General features: G+C 42.9%; 1 protein-coding gene across 1 annotated transcript in view; it reads left to right on the top strand.

Moving 5' to 3' along the window:
- Positions 1–26,488, top strand: part of LOC139416939 (sortilin-like) — a 34,676-nt gene extending 8,188 nt beyond the window's left edge. Inside the window, exons 2-19 of the mRNA XM_071166125.1 lie at positions 672–731; positions 2,705–2,778; positions 2,889–2,991; positions 3,280–3,441; positions 4,168–4,241; positions 6,840–6,889; positions 7,953–8,080; positions 8,245–8,389; positions 9,056–9,211; positions 10,650–10,859; positions 15,793–15,961; positions 16,422–16,612; positions 16,821–17,010; positions 17,543–17,659; positions 18,041–18,152; positions 18,508–18,620; positions 24,722–24,845; positions 25,045–26,488. Coding sequence (XP_071022226.1) covers positions 672–731; positions 2,705–2,778; positions 2,889–2,991; positions 3,280–3,441; positions 4,168–4,241; positions 6,840–6,889; positions 7,953–8,080; positions 8,245–8,389; positions 9,056–9,211; positions 10,650–10,859; positions 15,793–15,961; positions 16,422–16,612; positions 16,821–17,010; positions 17,543–17,659; positions 18,041–18,152; positions 18,508–18,620; positions 24,722–24,845; positions 25,045–25,059 — 2,193 coding nt within the window. The 3' untranslated portion in view covers positions 25,060–26,488. The remainder of the gene's footprint in view (positions 1–671; positions 732–2,704; positions 2,779–2,888; positions 2,992–3,279; positions 3,442–4,167; positions 4,242–6,839; positions 6,890–7,952; positions 8,081–8,244; positions 8,390–9,055; positions 9,212–10,649; positions 10,860–15,792; positions 15,962–16,421; positions 16,613–16,820; positions 17,011–17,542; positions 17,660–18,040; positions 18,153–18,507; positions 18,621–24,721; positions 24,846–25,044) is intronic.
- Positions 26,489–26,743: the final 255 nt, after the last annotated feature.

The following is a 26,743-nucleotide window of genomic DNA, read 5'->3' as shown; positions in this document are numbered from 1 at the left end:
GGGAGAGGGAGAAGTATGGTACAGCTTTGGAGAGGGAGGTATGGTACAGCATTAGGTTGGGAGAGGGAGAAGTATGGTACAGCTTTGGAGAGGGAGGTATGGTACAGCATTAGGGAGGGAGAGGGAGAGGTATGGTACAGCATTAGGTTGGGAGAGGGAGAGGTATGGTACAGCATTAGGGAGTGAGAGGGAGAGGTATGGTACAGCATTAGGTTGGGAGAGGTATGGTACAGCATTAGGGAGTGAGAGGTATGGTACAGCATGAGGTTGGGAGAGGGAGAGGTATGGTACATCATTAGGGAGGGAGAGGGAGAGGTATGGTACAGCATTAGGTTGGGAGAGGGAGAGGTATGGTACAGCATTAGGTTCACGGCTGGGTGAACACATTCTACTGGAGCTACTTGTATGTGAACACTTTTAGGTATGTGGACACTTTAAAATCAGATTAGGGGAATTACTTTATTGCATTATCCTTTATTACTATATGAGGCCTACATTATCAGATCCACTGCTGCTAATATTAAAGTTCATGTATGAATTAAATCATTTCTGGATGACTCACACACTGCATGAGTAATGTGACGGCTTGCCTCTTATACATGATGTTGTGATGGATATCAGTCTGTGAACAATAACCAGAACATGTCTGCTTTTCTCTCTTTTCCTCTCAGTATTCCTTCAATGACCTGAGTGGGTCCGTGTCACTGGCCTGGGTTGGAGACGCCACCGGGGTGAGTTCTACTATGTTCTATTCTGTTACGTACCGATATAACTAAATTATCGTTATGTCAAACCGGCTCTCAAACTTATAGATGGAATATAAGTATAATATAATTATCTTTACGGGCGCTCTATACCAGTCCTCACGGGCGCTCTATACCAGTCCTCACGGGCGCTCTATACCAGTCCTCACGGGCGCACTATACCAGTCCTCACGGGCGCACTATACCAGTCCTCACGGGCGCACTATACCAGTCCTCACGGGCGCACTATACCAGTCCTCACGGGCGCACTATACCAGTCCTCACGGGCGCTCTATACCAGTCCTCACGGGCGCTCTATACCAGTCCTCACGGGCGCTCTATACCAGTCCTCACGGGCGCTCTATACCAGTCCTCACGGGCGCTCTATACCAGTCCTCACGGGCGCACTATACCAGTCCTCACGGGCGCACTATACCAGTCCTCACGGGCGCACTATACCAGTCCTCACGGGCGCACTATACCAGTCCTCACGGGCGCTCTATACCAGTCCTCACGGGCGCTCTATACCAGTCCTCACGGGCGCTCTATACCAGTCCTCACGGGCGCTCTATACCAGTCCTCACGGGCGCTCTATACCAGTCCTCACGGGCGCTCTATACCAGTCCTCACAGGCGCTCTATACCAGTCCTCACGGGCGCTCTATACCAGTCCTCACGGGCGCTCTATACCAGTCCTCACGGGCGCTCTATACCAGTCCTCACGGGCGCTCTATACCAGTCCTCACGGGCGATCTATACCAGTCCTCACGGGCGATCTATACCAGTCCTCACGGGCGATCTATACCAGTCCTCACGGGCGATCTATACCAGTCCTCACGGGCGATCTATACCAGTCCTCACGGGCGCTCTATACCAGTCCTCACGGGCGCTCTATACCAGTCCTCACGGGCGATCTATACCAGTCCTCACAGGCGATCTATACCAGTCCTCACGGGCGCACTATACCAGTCCTCACGGGCGCACTATACCAGTCCTCACGGGCGCTCTATACCAGTCCTCACGGGCGCTCTATACTAGTCCTCACGGGCGCTCTATACTAGTCCTCACGGGCGCTCTATACTAGTCCTCACGGGCGCTCTATACTAGTCCTCACGGGCGCTCTATACTAGTCCTCACGGGCGCTCTATACTAGTCCTCACGGGCGCTCTATACTAGTCCTCACGGGCGCTCTATACTAGTCCTCACGGGCGCTCTATACTAGTCCTCACGGGCGCTCTATACTAGTCCTCACGGGCGCTCTATACTAGTCCTCACGGGCGCTCTATACCAGTCCTCACGGGCGCTCTATACTAGTCCTCACCTGCGCACTATACTAGTCCTCACGGGCGCTCTATACCAGTCCTCACGGGCGCACTATACCAGTCCTCACGGGCGCACTATACCAGTCCTCACGGGCGCACTATACCAGTCCTCACGGGCGCACTATACCAGTCCTCACGGGCGCTCTATACCAGTCCTCACGGGCGCTCTATACCAGTCCTCACGGGCGCTCTATACCAGTCCTCACGGGCGCTCTATACTAGTCCTCACGGGCGCTCTATACTAGTCCTCACGGGCGCTCTATACTAGTCCTCACGGGCGCTCTATACTAGTCCTCACGGGTGCTCTATACTAGTCCTCACGGGCGCTCTATACCAGTCCTCACGGGCGCTCTATACCAGTCCTCACGGGCGCTCTATACCAGTCCTCACGGGCGCTCTATACCAGTCCTCACGGGCGCACTATACTAGTCCTCACGGGCGCTCTATACCAGTCCTCACGGGCGCACTATACCAGTCCTCACGGGCGCACTATACCAGTCCTCACGGGTGCACTATACCAGTCCTCACGGGCGCTCTATACCAGTCCTCACGGGCGCTCTATACTAGTCCTCACGGGCGCTCTATACCAGTCCTCACGGGCGCTCTATACTAGTCTTAAAGCTAGACTTTTTCTGTACAGGTCATCCTGGCTTTGACAACATTCCAGGTTCCATTCTTCATGTTGAGATTCGCCCAGTCCAAACTCTATCGAAGGTAAGAACAGACTGATTCATCACCTGTTGTGTCAAAGATTTTCTGTGGTAAAATATAGCCAGATATTATTTGAGCTGATGAGTTGTTGAATATTAAGTGTGCTTCCTCAGTGAGAACTATGGGAAGTCGTTCCAGGACGTCACAAACCTCATCAACAACACTTTCATCAGGACAGAGTTCGGGATCGCCATCGGACCAGAGAACTCTGGGAAGGTAAGATGCCTTTTTAGAGCCTGGGAACTATCTTATGTGCTAATGGCATGTTCTAGAAGAAACGCCTCTGAAAATAATGGCAACACTGCAGGAAAGACTGCAGGTGTAACTTCGTTTGTTTTCTAAGCATGTATAAACGTTTACTGTCACGTATCAAAGCCTTTAATATGTTATATCTAATGTATCAAAAGACGTGTGATGTTGTAGACCACTGTTCAATGTTCAGAATAGTTCTATGAGTTCAATGGGACATATCATCATTTGGTTTGCCCGTCCTGCTCCTCTCAGGTGATCCTGACAGGTGATGTGTCTGGCAGCCTGGGATCTCGTATCTTTATCTCCAGAGACTTTGGGAACAGCTTTGAGCAGCAGGACCTTCCCTTCAACCCCCTGATGCAGATCACATACAACCCCAGAGACGCCAACGTTCTCCTGGTTATCGGCAACACTGTGAGTCTGGGGGGGGGTGGGAGGGGTCGGGGGGGTCAAGGGGGCGTGTGGAGGGTGAGGAGTACTACAAAGTGTTCTTACTTCTCCTAAAACCCAGGCCCATCGACACACACAACTCATCAGTACTTTTACAACACCAGTGGTCTAGTCAGCCTCATCATTTACCTCTCAGGGTTGATAGGAGCTGTTCCGATCCTCTCTGTCTAAATCACTTTATTTTAGAGCTAAATTGAAATGTTTTTTTTTTACAGAAGAAATATGAGAAACGTATACATGAGCGTGGTAGCAAGTGAATGGGAACAGTTTGGAGATCATGGGAAAAGTTGAGGACACAACAGTTCACCTGACACAAGACTGAATACAAACATTACACTTTATATTTGGGGAGGATTTTACATTTACTGTACTTTTTACTGCATTTGTTGATATAGAAATCTGAAAATTGTCTGAATACATTCATTAGCATGATAAGAATGTCTGGATAATGTGGGGTAGGTGCAACAACCCCAGGCACATTCTGTTCAGAACAACCCCAGGCACATTCTGTTCAGAACAACCCCAGGCACATTCTGCATTCAGCCTCCCGATCACGGCCGGTTGTGACACCCTGGGATCAAACCCTGGTCTGTAGTGACGCCTCAAGCACTGCGATGCATTGCCTTAGACCGCTGCGCCACTCGGGAGGCCCAGTTGACGTATTTATAATTCCTTTTAACCCCTTTACAGAACGAGCTCTGGCTGTCAGAGGACTTTGGAGAGAACTGGAGGAAGATCCATGACATGGTGTGTCTGTTCAAATGGTAAGAGACTACGAGATATATATATATATATATATATATATTAAAGAGACATCAACTTTGGGTAAAGATATATAGTAAAGAGACATCAACTTTGGGTAAAGATATATAGCAAAGAGACATCAACTTTGGGTAAAGATATATAGTAAAGAGACATCAACTTTGGGTAAAGATATATAGTAAAGAGACATCAACTTTGGGTAAAGATATATAGTAAAGAGACATCAACTTTGGGTAAAGATATATAGCAAAGAGACATCAACTTTGGGTAAAGATATATAGCAAAGAGACATCAACTTTGGGTAAAGATATATAGTAAAGAGACATCAACTTTGGGTAAAGATATATAGTAAAGAGACATCAACTTTGGGTAAAGATATATAGTAAAGAGACATCAACTTTGGGTAAAGATATATAGCAAAGAGACATCAACTTTGGGTAAAGATATAGTACTAGAGTAGGAGAAGAACCCATCCTTACATGGCTGCCCACAGGGTAAGAGTTTGTAAAAGTTAGGAACTATTAGCAGCCAGTTATCCCATTGCTCATGGTCTGTTTTGAGTTCCTATAATGACCACTGTTGTTATGTAGACTGAACTGTATGTTCATTCCCTCTCTTAACTATAGCTCAGTCCCTGTGGTTGATTTGGTGGCATTATATTAGCTTGACTTCTGCTCCCTCGGGCAGCTAGTTGTAGATGTTGAATAAACCCATAGAATTTGAATGCTAAAATGGATATGAACCTTCTTATGAGGGTTCAAAGGTCAGATATATTGGTCAGGGAGATGGTCGACCACGTTCTGCCAGTACTGTGCTAAGATATTGTTTAAAACAATGAATGTGAAGAATGTATCTGCACTGTATGTACGTTAGCTAGAGGAATGAGTCCATGAATATTTCTAATTAACTGCCAATATGCCAATATTCCATTCTAACAATGCAGTCAATACACAGCCATACACTGGCTCGACTCAGTTTATGACAGGATTTAGACTGGCAGGTAGCCAGAATGGTCAGGTAGCCTGGCGGTTCGAGCATTGGGCCAGTAACTGAAAGGTTGCTGGATTGAAAACCCGAGTCAACAAAGTGAAAGATCTGTCGGTGTGCCCTTGTGCAAGGCACTTAACCCTAATTTGTTTCAGGGGTGCCGTACTACTATGGCTGATCCTGTAAAACAACACATTTCACTGTAACAAATATATATATATATATATATTTTGTATACAGTTGTAAATCCAACAAGTACTGATATTGTATCATATAATAGCACTTGCAGCTTTCCAAGAAAACACAATCTGAGACATTTATGGTCTGTTAACATATATTTTTTAGATTCTATTTATATAGAAAATGTGTTTAAAACATGTATGAACTGTATTTGTAATTATATGACAATATCCTAGTTTGACTATAATTCCATTACACAATTTGCGATACATCACATGCCTTACTTGTATTGTCCTGCTTCAGTAAAAGCAGGAATTGCATCACCAATGCCTCTACTGCCATTCAATCCAATTTGACTGGTTTTGGATTTCTCCCTGACCAAGATGGCTGCCATTTTCACCCATTTATGGAACTTTGAGGGTTTAGTCCCTCTAGTAATTTAATAGGATCTCTATGAATATACCTATCAGCTAGCTGATTAGTTTTTAGATGTAATATATTGAATAAACATACTAAATAAACATCAATATTTCCCCGACTGTTATCAGGGCACCATACACACCGTAAAACACACACTGTAAAAGCAGGCAGTAAACTGGAATTGCAATTATGTTAGTGTTTGACTATGTGTTCTGTGGGCCAAGCCCTACCCTGCACAAGCTCTATTTTTCTGTAGAGGTATTTCCTGGTTCTGCCTGCATTGTGATGAAAGGGCGTCAGTAGTAGCTGTTGAGTGTTTGTTTACCCTCGCTGGTTCATTTTCTAGCGCTGCGACACCCAGAGCGTCACAAGTAGTGTACAGTACACACACACACACAGCGATATCACACCACCCAGCCTCTTCTCCCAGTCCCTAAAGACCTAACCTTGATAGAAACACAGGAATATAGGTCAAACTTAAACTTAACTATGGCATGACAAGACTTTCTGAAGACAAACACAGAAAAGTAGATATTTGAGAAGGGCATGGCTGTACAGTATGTACTGTATGTGGGAGGGAATGTGTGATTAAACTGTAACCAAGACGATAACGCAAGTCACCAAGGTCCTTTTAGGACAGCAGGATCAGCTGTTTGTCTCTACAGCCTGTCTCAACTTCCATCATATCTCCAGCTGTACCAGTGTGTCCCAAACTATATCAGTCCAGTATACATTGAAAACAGTGATCTTGGTGTTGCACTAGCAACTAAACTGGTTTGGGTAAAGCGGCAGGGTAGCCTAGTGGTTAGAGCGTTGGGCCAGTGACCGAAAGGTTGCTGGATCAAATCCCCAAGTGGACAAGGTAAAAAAAAATATGTCATTCTGAACAAGGACGTTAACCCACTGTTCCCCGGTAGGGAGTCATTGTAAATAAGAATTTGTTCTTAACTGACTTGCCTCGTTACATTTTAAAATACATGTTTACAAAGGCTTGTCGTCTTCTCTGTTTCCAGGGGGATGGACAGTAACATATTCTTCACCACCAGCCTCAATGGGTCCTGCAGTGAGTGACACCGACACCCATTCAATAGCTAATAACTTCTAGAATGTCTCTCTAGTCGTTGTAGTCTCTAGTCGTTGTAGTCTCTAGTCGTTGTAGTCTCTAGTCACTGTAGTCTAGTCGTTGTAGTCTCTCTAGTCGTTGTAGTCTCTAGTCACTGTAGTCTAGTCGTTGTAGTCTCTCTAGTCGTTGTAGTCTCTAGTCACTGTAGTCTAGTCGTTGTAGTCTCTCTAGTCGTTGTAGTCTCTCTAGTCGTTGTAGTCTCTCTAGTCGTTGTAGTCTCTAGTCGTTGTAGTCTCTAGTCACTGTAGTCTAGTCGTTGTAGTCTCTCTAGTCGTTGTAGTCTCTCTAGTCGTTGTAGTCTCTCTAGTCGTTGTAGTCTCTCTAGTCGTTGTAGTCTCTCTAGTCGTTGTAGTCTCTAGTCACTGTAGTCTAGTCGTTGTAGTCTCTCTAGTCGTTGTAGTCTCTCTAGTCGTTGTAGTCTCTAGATGTTGTAGTCTCTAGTCGTTGTAGTCTCTAGTCGTTGTAGTCTCTAGATGTTGTAGTCTCTAGTCGTTGTAGTCTCTAGTCACTGTAGTCTAGTCGTTGTAGTCTCTCTAGTCGTTGTAGTCTCTCTAGTCGCTGTAGTCTCTCTAGTCGCTGTAGTCTAGTCGTTGTAGTCTCTCTAGTCGTTGTAGTCTCTCTAGTCGTTGTAGTCTCTCTAGTCGTTGTAGTCTCTCTAGTCGTTGTAGTCTCTCTAGTCGTTGTAGTCTCTCTAGTCGTTGTAGTCTCTCTAGTCGTTGTAGTCTCTCTAGTCGTTGTAGTCTCTCTAGTCGCTGTAGTCTCTAGTCGTTGTAGTCTCTCTAGTCATTGTAGTCTCTCTAGTCGTTGTAGTCTCTCTAGTCGTTGTAGTCTCTCTAGTCGTTGTAGTCTCTCTAGTCGCTGTAGTCTCTCTAGTCGTTGTAGTCTCTATAGCCTCTTGTGAGAGACTGTCATAAATAATTAATGTGGTTCTGGATTGCAAGATAAATAAATTGACATCTAACTTTAAGAATAGATAAGGAGAACATCTGTCTCTCCCTCTCAGATGACAGAGGGATGCTGGACTTGAGGAGGACGACGGACTATGGGAAGACCATCAAGACTGTTGCCACTAAGATCTTCTCTTTCGGCCTGGGGGGGAAGTTTCTGTTTGCCTCTGTTATGACTGGAACTGTAAGTATGAGGAAGTGTGTGTGTGTGTGGTCTACTTGTTTGCATAATGTTTGTGTTCCTGCTTTGAATGTAAGCTTGTTCACTAAGCCTAAGGCCCTTCTCACTCTCTCTGTTTCTCTCTCTCTGTTTCTCTCTCTCTCTGTTTTTCTACGACCCTCCCCCAGGGCACTCTGAGGAGGATTCATGTGTCGACTAACCAGGGGGAGGAGTGGAACATGGCTCAGCTGCCTCCGGTTGGCCACGAGGAGTTCTATTCCATCCTGGCAGCCAATGAGGACATGGTGTTCATGCACGTGGACGAACCAGGAGGTGAGTCAATACCCATACTGTGACCCCAATAGGACCAATGTTCTGTCCTCTTCCTGTCCCTCTAGTTAACCATGTTGGATATGACCCTAACAGGAACAATGTTCTGTCCTCTTCCTGTCCCTCTAGTTAACCATGTTGGATATGACCCCAATAGGACCAATGTTCTCTCCTCTTCCTGTCCCTCTAGTTAACCATGTTGGATATGACCCTAACAGGAACAATGTTCTGTCCTCTTCCTGTCCCTCTAGTTAACCATGTTGGATATGACCCCAATAGGACCAATGTTCTCTCCTCTTCCTGTCCCTCTAGTTAACCATGTTGGATATGACCCTAACAGGAACGATGTTCTGTCCTCTTCCTGTCCCTCTAGTTAACCATGTTGGATATGACCCTAACAGGACCAATGTTCTGTCCTCTTCCTGTCCCTCTAGTTAACCATGTTGGATATGACCCTAACAGGACCAATGTTCTGTCCTCTTCCTGTCCCTAAATTTAAAAAAATCTCCATTATAATCCATCTGTTTTAGAGAGTTAATCTCCCTTCCTCTTCTACTCTACTCCTCCCATCCTCTGTTCCTCCTTTCCTTTCCTTTCCTCATCACCTCCTCTCTTCCTCTCCTTCACTTAATACAGTAATATAACTGTCTCTCTCCTATATGTCCCCAGACACAGGCTATGGCAGCATCTACGTGTCAGACGACAGGGGTACAGTGTACTCTAAGTCTCTGGAGCGTCACCTCTACAGCACCACAGGGGGAGACACTGACTTCACCAACGTTACCTCTCTACGAGGGGTCTTCATCACCAGTATACTGGCAGAGGGTAGGGACTACACACACACATACATACACACACACACACACACACACCTGCTTTAAATGCTCCAACACTCAGAGCACTTAGACTTCTGTGTCCCCAGACTCCTGTGTCCTCAAGACTCCTGTGTCCTCAGACTCCTGTGTATTATATGCCAGTTATGAGGCCCAGTATGACTCTCCTTAGCTGTTCAGTGTGAGATCAGCTGCATGTCTACAGCAGCTCAGGAAGACCAGTGGACCCATGTATACACTGGGTTATATATACACTCCATCTAACTTTAGGCATCAGCTGTCTGAGCAGCTTACCGATCACTCTACCTGTACGTAGCCCATCTGTAAATAGCACACTCAACTACCTCATCCCCATATTATTACTTATCCTCTTGCTCTTTTGCACCCCAGTATCTCTATTTGCACATCATCATCTGCACATCTATCACTCCAGTATTAATGCTAAATTGTAATTATTTTGGCTCTAGGGCCTATTTATTGCCTTACCTCCCTACTCTTCTATATTTCCACACACTGTACATAGATCTTTTTCTTTTATTTTGTGTTATTGACTGTACGTTTATCCCATGTGTAACTCTGTTGTTTTTGTCACAATGCGTTGCTTTATCTTGGCCAGGTCGCAGTTGTAAACGAGAACTTGTTCTCAACTGGCCTACCAGGTTAAAATAAAGGTGAAATATAAGAAATAAGTATTTATGTGGACAGTGAAGCTACAACTTTTATTCTCTTTACGCTAGTATTTGGGATTTGTTTCATATGAGGGCGACAGTACAGAATGTCACCTTTTTATTTTAGGGTATTTTAGGGTATTTTCATGCATATTTGTTTTACTGTATCTAGTCCCCCCATTTGAAGATGTAATAAGTATATGGACAAATTCACTTGTGTGTATTATAATGTAGTCAAAAGTTTAGTATTTGGTCCCATTTTACCTAGCATACAATGACTACATGTGCGCCCAATAGAAATGAATGGTAAATAATGTATTGTGTCATTTTGGAGTCACAGTTTTATTGTACATAAGAATAAAATGTGTTTCTGAACACATTTTAAAGTGGATGCTAACCATGATTAGCAAAAATAATTGGGAATAATGATGAGTGAGAAAGTTACAAGGGGTAGAGATCATACCCCCAAGACATGTTAACCTCTCAGTATTACCACTAACAGGGGAGGATAGCATTTTTTTTTTTTTGGGGGGGGTGAGATCCTTGTTCTTGCACTATGTGAATTTGTCCCAATGCTTATTCAAATGGAGGGACACGACACATCAATTGCTTTCGTTTGTGTACAGTCGCCTCATTAAATATTTGATTGAAAATCCAAAATGCTGGAGTATAGAGACAAATAATACATAAAAAAATAGCTTCGCTGTCCAAATAAATATTGTTAGGGGGGGTGTAAATGTCTCTTGTTGTATTGTTGTCCAGATGGCTCGGTGCAGTCCGTGGTGTCCTTCGACCAGGGAGGGGAATGGGTGCCCCTGCAGAAGCCTGCCAACACCAAGTGTGACTCCACAGCCAAAGACCCCGACAAGTGCAGTCTCCACATCCACGCAGCTTACAGCGCGGCTATGAAGCTGAACGTCCCCATGCTGCCTCTCAGTGAACCAAACGCTGTAGGACTCATCATGGCTCACGGTAAATCGCACACATCTCCTTAGTCATTCACCTGTTCATGACTGTCAATTTGACTAAGCAAAAAAAGCCAGGTCGTCGTGCCGGAGTCTGATCAAGCGTTAACACTCGGAGTTCCAGGCGCGACCATCTCCTGACCCCTAACCCCTAGCCTCTGACTCCCGCCTTCAGGGAGTGTGGGCGATACAATCTCTGTGATAATACCCAATATGTTTTGGTCATTCAGCAGACGCTCTTTATTTTACCCCGTTTGTGGTATCCAATTGGTAGTTAGTCTTGTCTCGTCGCTGCAACTCCCATACGGACTCGGGAGAGGCGAAGGTCGAGAGCCGTGCGTCCTCCGAAACACAACCCAAACAAGCCGCACTGCTTCTTGACACAATGCCCACTTAACCCGAAGTCAGCCACACCAATGTGTCGGAGGAAACACCATATTCAACCCAGGGTAGCTGGGCGCTTTAGGAGGAAGGGTTACCAGAAGTCACGCAGCGTAGGGCAGTCTCCATCTCCTGGTTGGCCGTTTGGTCTGGCTGTTGGTCTGGGGGTGATATCCAGAAGAAAGACAGACATTGATACGAAGAGCTGAAAAGAAGGATCTCCATACTTTTGATGTAAACTGGGGTCCCCTGTCGGAAACGATGTCAGTGGGAATGCCATGTCAACATTTTTCTCTGCAGGTGAGAGTTTACGAGAAAAGAATGCACATGGGTGGAGCTTCTGATCAGAGGGGGAATGTTGAGAAAGAACCGCACCTGCCCTTGTGTCGGAGGTGTCCACCTCCACGATGAACTGGAGTTTTGGGTCTGGCTGAGTGAGGAGCGGAAGGGAAGCAGCGTTTGAGTTTCCAGGAACGCTACCTCTGCCTCAGGGGCCCAGTGGAACGGAGTGGAGGTGAGAGGTGTTGCCAGACGGCTGTAGTTGCGGATGAAACGTCTGTAAATATTGGCAAACCCCTGGAAATGCTGTAGCTGCTTAAGGTTAGAGGGCGCAGGCCACTCGGACTGCCATGACTTTGGCAGGGTCCATACGCAACTGTCCCTGTGCAAGAATATAACCCAGGAAAGACACAGGAAGCATGGAACTCACTTTTCTCAACTTTAATAAAAAGCTTATTCTCCCACAGCCATTGGAGAACATATTGCTGGTGAGCCTCATCGTCCTTAAAAAAAAAAAATCTGAATGTCATTCAAATAGACCAAAACGAAGCGTCCAATCACATCCCTCAGCACATCATTGATTAGGTTCTGGAAAACAGTAGTAAGTAAGACCAAAAGGCATGACCAAATATTCAGTGGCCTAGTGGTGTGTTGAATGCAGTTTTCTACTCGTCCCCCTTTCTGATGCGGACAAGGTGATTGTTATTCCGTAGGTCGAGTCTGGTGAACACTGTGGCACCATGGAGGAGGGTAAAAGCAGAACTAATGAGTGGCAAGGGATACTTGTCCCACACTGGGATATTTTTCAGCCCACAGAAGTCTATGCACGGCCTCAGTGACCCATCCTTTTATTTACCAAAAAAACAGCACCCACCAGAGAGGAAGGCCTGATAAGTCCTGCAGCCAGGGAATCCTGGATGTTCCCTCTCCATAGCCTCGTGCTCGGGGTGAGAGAGGTTAAACAACCTGCTACTGGGGAGAGGAGCTCTAGGCTGGAGGTCAATGATGCAGTCGTACGGCCAATGAGGTGGCAGCGACAGGGTGCGGTGCTTGCTGAACACAGGAGCTAGATCGTGATTCTCGGGAGAAACTGATGACAGGTCCGGAGGTTCTGGAATGAACTGGGGCACAGACAAGGGAGGGGCAAAGGCAGAATGTAGACAATTAGAGTGACAAAATTAACTCCAAGTGGGTACATTTCTGGCGGTCCAGCCGATCTGTGGGTTGTGCAGCTTTAACCATGGAAGGCCATGAACGAGAGGAAAGTGAGGGCAATCGATTATGTGGAAACTGATCCTTTCCTGGTGGTTTCCAGAGAGACGCAGGAGGACAGGGACGATTCCCTCACAGGCACGGGCGAGGAACTGTCCATTGTGAGCTTTGGCATCGAGGGATGAATCGAGTGGAACAGTGTCCAGGCCCAACTGGGTAACGACACCACGGTCCAGGAAACTCTCGTCGGTGCCCAAGTCGATGAGAGCAGGCAGAGGAAAAGCCTGGCTCTACCACACAAGGGTGCCGTCAAGCACGGGTCTGGGGGGAGATCGGCAGGCGATTTGGCTCAACAGTATATCCCCCACTACTGCTGAGCCACCTCTTTTGCTGGACGCAGGGAACAAGTAGAGACAAAGTGACCAACCTGGCCACAGTATAGGCAGCTCCTAGTGCTGATTCGGCGCTGCATCTCTTCTGAAGAGAGACGGGCCCGGCCGAGCTGCATGGGTTCATGTTCTGGAAGAGACTTGGGAAGGGAGGCAGTCGGAGTAGGAGAACAAGGCAAGGAAGCAGATGTTATGGGGCATGCAATCTTACTTTCCCTCTCCCTCTGACGCTCCCGGAGACAGTTGTCGATGTGGATGGCGAGAGAGATGAGCTCATAGAGTCCATCAGACTCATCCCTGGACACCTACTCGTCCTTGATAGTCTCAGTGAGAGCATTCTGGAATGCTCCCTGAAGGGCGGACCTCATTCCAGCCGCTCTCAGCAGTGAGGGTGCGAAACTCATTTGCCATTTCAGTGACACTATGGGAGCCTTGACGGAGGGACAGAAGTCGTTTAGCGGCATCCTTATTGCAGACAGGGTGGTCAAAGACTCTTCATCTCCTCTGTGAAGCTGGAGTAGGAAAGCAAAAGGGGGACTGTTTCTACCATAACACCGTGGCCCAGGAAAGCACTGCTCCACAGAGGCATCCAATCAGGAAGGAAATCTTGGCCTGTTCGCTAGCGTAAGAGTAGGGCTGTTGCTCTGCAGGTCAGAAAAGCTCAGTGAAAACTCCTTGACGTGCTCCAGAAGGGTTTTCAGGGCTTGGTCATGTTGCTCGAGCGGGGCGCCTTGGCCGGCGAGGGTTTGGTGGAGAGGATCTAAGTCTGCTGGGTTCCTATCTGTGGCCAGATCTTACTGTTAGGCGGGCGGAGCAGGTTAATCCAAGTGCAGACTCAGACTAGGAGACAGGGATAAGGTAACTAAGGTATTTATTGAAAAGCAGGGGGGGAGATGGGTGCAGGCCAGGGGAAACTCGGGCGGGTAGCAGGGAACCAGTAACTGAGGCAAGGGGAGTAGGGGCAGGGTAAGCAGGTCAAGAGCGGAATCGAAGGAAGCAGTAGAGCAGGGAAGCAGGACTGATGAGACAAGGGACTGGAGACAGGGACCAGAGTCAGAGCGGATGGAACTGTAGCGAAGAGAAAAGCAGTGTCAGGCTAGGGGAAGAACTGGCACAACAGGATAACAAGCTCTATGCAGGAACAAACATCTTGAACCGCAAACTGACTGAGCAGAGGCTACGATCTGTCAGCGTGGAAGTGGCAGGGCTGAGTCTTTGTAGAGATCTGCTCTGCCCTGTGGAGGCAGAGCAGGGGCTGCACAAACCCGGTGATTACATTAATGGACAAGCCAATGGAATGTGAGTACTGCGCTTCAACATGGTTGAGGACGATGGACAAAGACATAATTTAAAATCACAGGGAGGTAATTCACCAAAATATTCACCAGGATAATCGAAATGATCTTGAACGTCCTCATCTTCATGTTATTTGTCCCCTCCCTGTCCCTTTCCCCCGGGCCCAGGTTGTTTCAGAACCCTGAGAACTGAGAGGCAGCAGAACATCACAGACGTCAGCATAGTTGAATGTAGACATTTCAATCAGAAGCACACCGAACAAACCGGCCCCCAGAACTATCAGCCAGGCAACACGACAACAGCTCACCCTAGCTGTGTCAGGGGTTTGTGCTCCACGCAGATGCAGCACTGGAACAGGGGTCGACCAATGAACAAGAGACCCATACCAAACGCTGCAAGACTTGAGACTGCAGTTGTTTTGATGTGGTATGCTGAAAACAGAAGAAAACGGAAGGCGGGTAGAAGAGGACGTCGGACACACGGCCAGGTTGAGAGAAGAAGAACTCGCTCCGGTCACTATCAGCCACAGGAAGTAGCCATTGGTGGGGACACTCAGGGTGAGATTGATTTCACAGGAAGTGAAAGTGTTGATGAAAATCCGTTGTGCATAAAAGTCAGCTAACTGAAAGTTCTGTTTGTCTCTGAGATGTTAATGTGTTGTGGGCTTCAACACGCTTCGACAGTGATAAAGAGTTGTTACTAGCATTGGTCCTATTGCAATGCCACGGTAAAACATGAATCAATCAAAGGATATCAAGAGTCAATTCTATTTCTACTCAGCCAATTCAAGAAATCAATCGATATTAGCAGCACAAAATGATATGTTATCGAATTAACTAAATTATATGTTATCAAATTAACTCCCATCTTATTCATCACATCTGATACATCTAAATTCCACAAAACTAACCCTTTCTTACATTAGACAGTGTCAGAGATAAAAGGAACACACCTGAATGGACGGAGTTCTCCTCTGGTCTGGAAGGTGTTGAGGAGACATTACATAGACAAGATGATGCTTGAGTGCTGCAATACACACACACACACACACGCCTGTGTCTTTACATTGATGGACCACACCCGATATGCAAATGTTGACATGCAAAATGTAATCTATATCACGCCACTATATGCCATGTTGTGTACTATGGATGTGTCATGGGTATGGTTGGGAGTTTTTCGTTCCAGGTCAAATGGTGCTGAAGATTTACCATATAATTAATATATTTGAATATAATTAAAGGGTCAGTCTGGGATTGGTTCATCAATTTTTGTAAAAAAAAAAATGTACCTTAAAAATATGATATACTGTATAGCCATTGATTCTTGAAGAATATAACTTGCTGTCTATTTTACTTGACCTCTGACCCCCTAACCTCTCAGGGAGTGTGGGCGATGCCATCTCTGTGATGAAGCCTGACGTATTCGTGTCAGATGATGGAGGTTACACCTGGCTACAGGCCCTGGAGGGACCTCACCACTATGCCATCCTGGACTCTGGTGGACTCCTGGTGGCCGTGGAGCACTCTGCTCAGCTCATCAAAGACATCAAGTACGTCTGTGTGTCCATAAGAAGGGCTCTGGTCTAAATAGTGTACTATATAGGAACAATAAGGGCTATGTGTTCTAAATAGTGTACTATATAGGAACAATAAGGGCTATGTGTTCTAAGTAGTGTACTATATAGGAACAATAAGGGCTATGTGGTCTAAGTAGTGTACTATATATAGGAACAATAAGGGTTCTGTTCTAAGTAGTGTACTATATAGGGAATAGGCCAGGGAGTCATTTCAGAGGGCGAGGCGATGCAGGTAGCCTGGATCCCAGTCTCAGGCTATTCTGCTGTAAGACAATACTGGTATCCAGGCTAGAATGCAGAGGCCTCGAAAAAACCTAAAGAAAGAGAGAAAGAACTGAAACATCTGCTAGGGCTTCCATAGAAAACCACGTTACGATTTAACACACCCTGTGGCAAATGTTCTGACTTAGGGTAATGTGTTCTTTCCTGTCAGGTTTTCCACAGACGAGGGCCAGTGCTGGCACGTTCACCAGTTCACCAGCGATCCCATCCACTTCACAGGGCTAGCGGTGGAGCCGGGGGCGAGGTCTATGAACGTCAGTGTCTGGGGCTACAGAGACTCTCTGCTCAGTCAGTACTGGGTATCTGTCACCGTTGACTTCCGAGAGCTGCTCACTAGAACCTGTGAGTACCAGGAGATACAATTAAACACTTCACACTACTTAGCCAACCTGAGATGCACTGTATTGGCCTGGTTGCACATCCGCACCACCAGTCTAAAGGAAACTGATGTAATATAGATGGGACTGACTGGGGTTCAAACCTGGTTGTCTTTCACACCTCAAAGAACTGTGTCGGCCCGCTGAGCAAAAGCCTCATGTCTGTTTCTCAGGTGAGGACCAGGACTACGTGCAGTGGCTGGCGCACTCTGATGACATCAGCGACCCTAACGACGGCTGTATGCTGGGTTACAAGGAGAAGTTACTGCGTCTGAGGAAGGCCTCGGTCTGCTGGAACGGACGGGACTATGAGGTCAACAAACAACCCACCCCCTGCCTCTGCACCCTGGATGACTTCCTGTGGTCAGTGGTTTAATTACTTCAACTGTTGTTTTGTAAACTGTAAATTCATGGGCATATTGCAGTTGTGTATTGTAAAGGAGAATAGATTAGACTAGATTAGAATATATCCAACTTGACTAGATTAGATGAAACTAGACTAGATTAGAATAGATTCAACTAGACTAGATTAGATTAGAATAGATTCAACTAGACTAGATTAGAATAGATTCAACTAGACTAGATTAGAATAGATTCAACTAGATTAGAATAGATTCAACTAGACTAGATTCAACTAGACTAGATTAGAATAGATTCAACTAGACTAGATTAAACTAGACTAGATTCAACTAGACTAGCTTAATTTATTTTGTTCAGGTCAGCACATCAGAAACATACAAACAATTCACAATGTTGTCTGTCCCTGTCTGTCCCGGTCTATCCCTCCCTCCCGTTCTGTCTCTCCCATCCTGTTTGTCTCTGTCCCTGTCTGTCTATGTCCCGGTCTCACTCGGTCTGTCCTTGTTTAACCTGCTCCACGCTGCCCCACCTTTAGTGACTTTGGGTACTATCGTAAAGAGAACAGCTCTGAGTGTGTGGAGCAGCCGGACCTGAAGGGCCACCTTCTGGAGTTCTGTCTGCAAGGCAAGGAGGAGCTGCTGCAGACCAGAGGGTAAGGCTTTAGTCTCTGTGTTCCAACCTGGGTCTCCTGTGCATAACGAGACCGTGTTAGCCCACTGAGTGAAAGCCTAGGCATTAGCTTGGGGATGCTAACACAAGCATTCCAAGTCTCAAGACAGAGCTACTCATCACACAAGTGTGGCTCACCAAACCACCTCCATTACCTCAATTTTTTATTTATTTTTATTTTTTTATTTCACCTTTATTTAACCAGGTAGGCTAGTTGAGAACAAGTTCTCATGTACAACTGCGACCTGGCAGAGATAAAGCATAGCAGTGTGAACAGACAACAACACAGAGTTACACATGGAGTAAACAACAAACAAGATTAAGATGCACGACTGACCACTAAGCATGTCCTCTTGGTCCACAGCTATAGGAAGATCCCCGGGGATAAGTGTGAGGGAGGAAAACAGCCGGAGAGAAAAGAGATCGACCTCAGTAAGAGGTGTGTCAGTGATCTGCTGGGACCTCAGGAACGACTGGTTAGTAGAAATATATGTCAGTGAATCTCATTGGTCCTGGTCTACAATGGACCATCATCCATTGGTAATCTGGTGAGTTTTGACTCCAAGCAGAAAAGCAGTCAATTACATCCAGTTGAATTGGGTCATAATGACGTTCTATCAACCAGTTTAGCCTGCTGGGGGTGGAGTCAAAACTCCCCAGACTACCAATGGATCTCATTGGTCCTGTTATGTAACAATTGACCACTGCAACATGTCTATGGAGGTGATGCTGCACCACTGTCAGTAGTAATGTTAACATGACTTTCTTATTTGCTGCTGTAAGTCTTACTCTGCTCTCTCTATCTCTGTCTGTATCTCTCCGCTCCTACAGATAGACGGCCATCTGTCCAGCTCTGCACCCATCATAGTGACTGTTTTAATCATTGTGCTGCTCACAATCACAGCTGGGGTCCTCATCGTCAAGAAGTATGTCTGTGGTGGCAGGTCAGTAGAGCTGTTTTTATTATTCATTATGTAGAGCTGTTTTTATTATTCATTATGTTGTTTTAGATCAGGTCAGTAGAGCTGTTTTTATTATTCATTATGTTTTAGATCAGGTCAGTAGAGCTGTTTTTATTATTCATTATGTTTTAGATCAGGACAGTAGAGCTGTTTTTGTTATTCATTATGTTTTAGATCAGGTCAGTAGAGCTGTTTTTATTATTCATTATGTTTTAGATCAGGACAGTAGAGCTGTTTTTATTATTCATTATGTTTTAGATCAGGTCAGTAGAGCTGTTTTTATTATTCATTATGTTTTAGATCAGGTCAGTAGAGCTGTTTTTATTATTCATTATGTTTTAGATCAGGTCAGTAGAGCTGTTTTTATGATTCATTATGTTTTAGATCAGGTCAGTAGAGCTGTTTTTATTATTCATTATGTTTTAGATCAGGACAGTAGAGCTGTTTTTATTATTCATTATGTTTTAGATCAGGTCAGTAGAGCTGTTTTTATGATTCATTATGTTTTAGATCAGGTCAGTAGAGCTGTTTTTATGATTCATTATGTTTTAGATCAGGTCAGTAGAGCTGTTTTTATGATTCATTATGTTTTAGATCAGGTCAGTAGAGCTGTTTTTATTATTCATTATGTTTTAGATCAGGTCAGTAGAGCTGTTTTTATTATTCATTATGTTTTAGATCAGGTCAGTAGAGCTGTTTTTATTATTCATTATGTTTTAGATCAGGTCAGTAGAGCTGTTTTTATTATTTATTATGTTTTAGATCAGGTCAGTAGAGCTGTTTTTATTATTTATTATGTTTTAGATCAGGTCAGTAGAGCTGTTTTTATTATTTATTATGTTTTAGATCAGGTCAGTAGAGCTGTTTTTATTATTCATTATGTTTTAGATCAGGTCAGTAGAGCTGTTTTTATTATTCATTATGTTTTAGATCAGGACAGTAGAGCTGTTTTTATTATTCATTATGTTTTAGATCAGGTCAGTAGAGCTGTTTTTATTATTCATTATGTTTTAGATCAGGTCAGTAGAGCTGTTTTTATTATTCATTATGTTTTAGATCAGGTCAGTAGAGCTGTTTTTATTATTCATTATGTTTTAGATCAGGACAGTAGAGCTGTTTTTATTATTCATTATGTTTTAGATCAGGTCAGTAGAGCTGTTTTTATTATTCATTATGTTTTAGATCAGGACAGTAGAGCTGTTTTTATTATTCATTATGTTTTAGATCAGGTCAGTAGAGCTGTTTTTATTATTCATTATGTTTTAGATCAGGTCAGTAGAGCTGTTTTTATTATTCATTATGTTTTAGATCAGGTCAGTAGAGCTGTTTTTATTATTCATTATGTTTTAGATCAGGACAGTAGAGCTGTTTTTATTATTCATTATGTTTTAGATCAGGTCAGTAGAGCTGTTTTTATTATTCATTATGTTTTAGATCAGGACAGTAGAGCTGTTTTTATTATTCATTATGTTTTAGATCAGGTCAGTAGAGCTGTTTTTATTATTCATTATGTTTTAGATCAGGACAGTAGAGCTGTTTTTATTATTCATTATGTAGAGCTGTTTTTATTATTCATTATGTTTTAGATCAGGTCAGTAGAGCTGTTTTTATTATTCATTATGTTTTAGATCAGGACAGTAGAGCTGTTTTTATTATTCATTATGTTTTAGATCAGGTCAGTAGAGCTGTTTTTATTATTCAATATGTTTTAGATCAGGACAGTAGAGCTGTTTTTATTATTCATTATGTTTTAGATCAGGTCAGTAGAGCTGTTTTTATTATTCATTATGTTTTAGATCAGGTCAGTAGAGCTGTTTTTATTATTCATTATGTTTTAGATCAGGTCAGTAGAGCTGTTTTTATTATTCATTATGTTTTAGATCAGGACAGTAGAGCTGTTTTTATTATTCATTATGTTTTAGATCAGGTCAGTAGAGCTGTTTTTATTATTCATTATGTTTTAGATCAGGTCAGTAGAGCTGTTTTTATTATTCATTATGTTTTAGATCAGGTCAGTAGAGCTGTTTTTATTATTCATTATGTTTTAGATCAGGTCAGTAGGGCTGTTTTTATTATTCATTATGTTTTAGATCAGGTCAGTAGGGCTGTTTTTATTATTCATTATGTTTTAGATCAGGTAAGTAGGGCTGTTTTTATTATTCATTATGTTTTAGATCAGGTAAGTAGGGCTGTTTTTATTATTCATTATGTTTTAGATCAGGTCAGTAGAGCTGTTTTTATTATTCATTATGTTTTAGATCAGGTCAGTAGAGCTGTTTTTATTATTCATTATGTTTTAGATCAGGTCAGTAGAGCTGTTTTTATTATTCATTATGTTTTAGATCAGGTCAGTAGAGCTGTTTTTATTATTCATTATGTTTTAGATCAGGTCAGTAGAGCTGTTTTTATTATTCATTATGTTTTAGATCAGGTCAGTAGAGCTGTTTTTATTATTCATTATGTTTTAGATCAGGTCAGTAGAGCTGTTTTTATTATTCATTATGTTTTAGATCAGGTCAGTAGAGCTGTTTTTATTATTCATTATGTTTTAGATCAGGTCAGTAGAGCTGTTTTTATTATTCATTATGTTTTAGATCAGGACAGTAGAGCTGTTTTTATTATTCATTATGTTTTAGATCAGGTCAGTAGAGCTGTTTTTATTATTCATTATGTTTTAGATCAGGTCAGTAGGGCTGTTTTTATTATTCATTATGTTTTAGATCAGGTCAGTAGAGCTGTTTTTATTATTCATTATGTTTTAGATCAGGTCAGTAGAGCTGTTTTATTATTCATTATGTTTTAGATCAGGTCAGTAGAGCTGTTTTTATTATTCATTATGTTTTAGATCAGGTCAGTAGAGCTGTTTTTATTATTCATTATGTTTTAGATCAGGACAGTAGAGCTGTTTTTATTATTCATTATGTTTTAGATCAGGTCAGTAGAGCTGTTTTTATTATTCATTATGTTTTAGATCAGGTCAGTAGAGCTGTTTTTATTATTCATTATGTTTTAGATCAGGTCAGTAGAGCTGTTTTTATTATTCATTATGTTGTTTTAGATCAGGTCAGTAGAGCTGTTTTAATGATTCATTATGTTGTTTTAGATCAGGACAGTAGAGCTGTTTTTATGATTCATTATGTTTTAGATCAGGTCAGTAGAGCTGTTTTTATTATTCATTATGTTTTAGATCAGGTCAGTAGAGCTGTTTTTATTATTCATTATGTTTTAGATCAGGTCAGTAGAGCTGTTTTTATTATTCATTATGTTTTAGATCAGGTCAGTAGAGCTGTTTTTATTATTCATTATGTTTTAGATCAGGTCAGTAGAGCTGTTTTTATTATTCATTATGTTTTAGATCAGGTCAGTAGAGCTGTTTTTATTATTCATTATGTTTTAGATCAGGACAGTAGAGCTGTTTTTATTATTCATTATGTTTTAGATCAGGTTAGTAGAGCTGTTTTTATTATTCATTATGTTTTAGATCAGGTCAGTAGAGCTGTTTTTATTATTCATTATGTTTTAGATCAGGTCAGTAGAGCTGTTTTTATTATTCATTATGTTGTTTTAGATCAGGTCAGTAGAGCTGTTTTAATGATTCATTATGTTGTTTTAGATCAGGACAGTAGAGCTGTTTTTATGATTCATTATGTTTTAGATCAGGTCAGTAGAGCTGTTTTTATTATTCATTATGTTTTAGATCAGGTCAGTAGAGCTGTTTTTATTATTCATTATGTTTTAGATCAGGTCAGTAGAGCTGTTTTTATTATTCATTATGTTTTAGATCAGGTCAGTAGAGCTGTTTTTATTATTCATTATGTTTTAGATCAGGTCAGTAGAGCTGTTTTTATTATTCATTATGTTTTAGATCAGGACAGTAGAGCTGTTTTTATTATTCATTATGTTTTAGATCAGGTCAGTAGAGCTGTTTTTATTATTCATTATGTTTTAGATCAGGTCAGTAGAGCTGTTTTTATTATTCATTATGTTTTAGATCAGGTCAGTAGAGCTGTTTTTATTATTCATTATGTTGTTTTAGATCAGGTCAGTAGAGCTGTTTTAATGATTCATTATGTTTTAGATCAGGACAGTAGAGCTGTTTTAATGATTCATTATGTTTTAGATCAGGACAGTAGAGCTGTTTTAATGATTCATTATGTTGTTTTAGATCAGGACAGTAGAGCTGTTTTTATTATTCATTATGTTTTAGATCAGGTCAGTAGAGCTGTTTTTATTATTCATTATGGTTTAGATCAGGTCAGTAGAGCTGTTTTTATTATTCATTATGTTTTAGATCAGGTCAGTAGAGCTGTTTTTATTATTCATTATGTTTTCGATCAGGTCAGTAGAGCTGTTTTTATTATTCATTATGTTTTAGATCAGGTCAGTAGAGCTGTTTTTATTATTCATTATGTTTTAGATCAGGTCAGTAGAGCTGTTTTTATTATTCATTATGTTTTAGATCAGGTCAGTAGAGCTGTTTTTATTATTCATTATGTTTTAGATCAGGTCAGTAGAGCTGTTTTTATGATTCATTATGTTGTTTTAGATCAGGTCAGTAGAGCTGTTTTTATGATTCATTATGTTGTTTTAGATCAGGACAGTAGAGCTGTTTCTATGATTCATTATGTTGTTTTAGTACTGTATGTCCAGTTGTAGCCAGGTACACATTCGGAAAGTATTCAGACAGCTTGACTTTTTCCACATTTAGTTACGTTACAGTCTTATTCTAATAAATAATAAATAAATAAAATCCTCATCAATCTACACACAAAACCACATAATGACAAAGTGAAAACAGGTTGTTGTTTTTTTTATTTTTTTTATTTTTACAAATGTATAAATAATAATAATAATACCTTATTTACATAAGTATTCAGACCCTTTGCTGCGAGACTCGAAATTGAGCTCAGGTGCATCCTGTGTCCATTGATCATCCTTGATGTTTCTACAATTTGATTGGAGTCCACCTGTGGTAAATTCAATTGATTGGACATGATTTGGAAAGGCAAACACCTGTCTATATAAGGTCCAACAGTTGACAGTGCATGTCAGAGCAAAAACCAGGTCATGAGGTTCGAAGGAATTGTCCGTAGAGCTCCGAGACATGATTGTATCGAGGCAATACATCCGAGGAAGGGTACCAACACATTTCTGCAGCATTGAAGGTCCCCAAGAACACAGTGGCCTCCATCATTCTTAAATGGAAGAAGTTTGGAACCACAGACTCTTCCTAGAGCTGGCCTCCCGGCGAAACTGAGCAATCGGGGAGAAGGGACTTGGTCAGGGAGGTGTCCAAGAACCCGATAGTTACTCTGACAGAGCTCTAGATTTCCTCTGTGGAGATGGGAGAAACTTCCAGAAGGACATCCGTCTCTGCAGCACTCCACCAATCAGGCGGAAGCCACTCCTCAGTATAAGGCACATGACAGCCCGCTTGGAATTTGCCAAAAGACACCTAAAGGACTCATACCATGAGAAACCAGATTATCTGATCTGATGAAAGCAAGATTGAACTCTGTGGCCTGAATGCCAAGCGTCACGTCTGGAAGAAAACTGGCACCATCCCTACGGTGATGCATGGTGGTGGCAGCATTCATGCTGTGGGGATGTTTTTCAGTGGCAGGGACTGGGAGACTAGTCAGAATCAAGACAAAGATGAATGGAGCAAAGTACAGAGAGATCCTTGATGAAAACCTGCTCCAGAGCACCCAGGACCTCAGTCTGGGGTGAAAGTTCACCTTCCAACAGGACAACGACCCTAAGCACACAGCCAAGACAATGCAGGAGTGGCTTCTGGACAAGTCTCTGAAGGTCCTTGAGTGGCCTGAATACTTCCCGAAGCTGTTTTTCTGATTCATTATGTTGTTTTAGTACTGTATGAAGTGCACAAATAAGTGCAGAGAGCAAAGAGGCTGATCAGTAGTTTAGGGGAGAGCTGTAGAGAGCTTCTAATGATCCGAGCCAAGCTATACTGACCCAAGCTATACTAAGCCGTTACTCATGCACCCTAGTTTCTGGCACAACAATCATGTGAAAGGGGTTTAAGGGGCTCAGTGTATCTGTGTTTTGATTGGCTCCCCCAGGTTCCTGGTACACAGCTACTCTGTCCTACAGCAGCATGCTGAGGCCCAGGGACTAGACGAACCCCTAGACAGCAACTACACTCAGACCAGAAACATGGCCGACTTCCACGACGATTCAGACGAGGTAATGTTACCATAAAAACACTTACACGTCCTTTTTGTTTGGTTATTTGTGTGTCCTTAGCACGTACTGAACAGATACAATATAGGTCAATACTTGGGTATGGGAATGGCCGTCTCTCCATTGCCTCAGTGTTTTCTCTAGTCCTTTCTGTGAAAAGTCCACTTTCATAGAAATGTTTTTGTTCTCTGTGCTTCTGTAGGATCTTCTGGAGTAACAGGTTGAACATGCAGCTCCCAAGAGGACCTACTCGTCTCCTGTCTGTCCTTTACAATCCAGAGACTCCTGCAGCTACAAGAGGAATCTAGTCTCCTGTCTGTTCTTTACAACCCAGAGACTCCTGCAGCTACAATAGGAATCTAGTCTTCTGTCTGTCCTTTACAACCCAGAGACTCCTGCAGCTACAAGAGGATTCTAGTCTCCTGTGTCCTTTACAACCCAGAGACTCCTGCAGCTACAAGAGGAATCTAGTCTCCTGTCTGTCCTTTACAACCCAGAGACTCCTGCAGCTACAAGAGGAATCTAGTCTCCTGTCTGTCCTTTACAACCCAGAGACTCCTGCAGCTACAAGAGGAATCTAGTCTTCTGTCTGTCCTTTACAACCCAGAGACTCCTGCAGCTACAAGAGGACCCACTCGTCTCCTGTCTGTCCTTTACAACTCAGAGACTCCTGCAGCTACAAGAGGAATCTAGTCTCCTGTCTGTCCTGAGGCTCACTGCTCTACATCGAAGAACATGTTTCTTCTATTTGTACAACCAGAGGCTCGCTGCTGCTGCTCTCTTCTTCGTCTCCTGCTACTTCCTACTTCCCTCCCTCCACCATGACCCTTGACCTCTAACCCCTGACCTTCCAGCGCCTGGCAGAGAGTTGTTCCAGTGCAGCTCTCATCAGTGAGGTATCCAATGAGGCTTTGTGATCTGAGTGAGACACAGCCAGAATTCAGCAGGAGAGCAGAGGTCCAGTCGGGTTGTTATGGTTGATTTAAAAAAAAAAATATATATTCTCCAAGTTCCTTTTCTGTTGGGATGGAATGGTGTGATGGTTCTGGAATGCTGGTGAATCTGGAATCATGGAACTGTTGTTTTAGAATCTGTTTTATGGTCTTTGGGAGCTTCTCTTAATATCTACTGTAGCTAGACTCTTCAAAACAAGTGAATGTAAACAGCACCATGATGACATTACGGGTTATACATGCCTCTCTCATTGCTTGGGACTGGGGATCATGGGAAATATTACGTATACGTTTCTATTGAAGACATGTCCTTTTTTCCCCCTCCCCTGCACTTACATAAAGATCTTTCATTTTTCATTGATGTGATTCGGGGTTGGGACTATGGTAAATAGGTTGTAGTTAGTTACTGTGGCTTGGTAAAATTATTCTACCAAGCCACCCTATTCTTAACTATTTTTAACTATTTTGCCTAAATGATAAGATGCAAGTGGAAATATTTATAAGCATTTAAAGTTGGATAGCAATAACATGTTTAGATCCACTGTATCAACACGTTAAGCTTTCATAGCAGGAATCAACCTCCTCCTCTAAACTAAAGGGATTTAATCCTAACATGAGAACTGTGTACCTAACTCAAACATTCACCTTCTAAATCATGCATTGATGTCAATGGTGTGAAAATTCGTTTTTTTTTTTTTTTTAAACTCAAGTTATGATTTTCCTATATTGGAACAATAGAATAAGTCTATCTAAACATTGTATGCAGTTGTGACTGCCAGAAGCAGTGAAAAAAAACGTCTGTTTAGTTTGAGTCAGAGGGGGGAAATGCAGTATACAAATAGCTATTCACCTCATGCCTCCTCATTTCTCTACACAAATGATGTTTAATATGTTGAGCTAATCCTACACTAGTGAAAGTAGACCCCAATGTGAAGGAAGGACTATAGG

The sequence above is a fragment of the Oncorhynchus clarkii genome, chromosome 9 (assembly GCF_045791955.1).
Source record: "Oncorhynchus clarkii lewisi isolate Uvic-CL-2024 chromosome 9, UVic_Ocla_1.0, whole genome shotgun sequence".
Classification (NCBI taxonomy): domain Eukaryota; kingdom Metazoa; phylum Chordata; class Actinopteri; order Salmoniformes; family Salmonidae; genus Oncorhynchus; species Oncorhynchus clarkii.
Note: the sequence above shows the minus strand (reverse complement) of the source record. Positions and strands in the feature narration are given on the sequence as shown.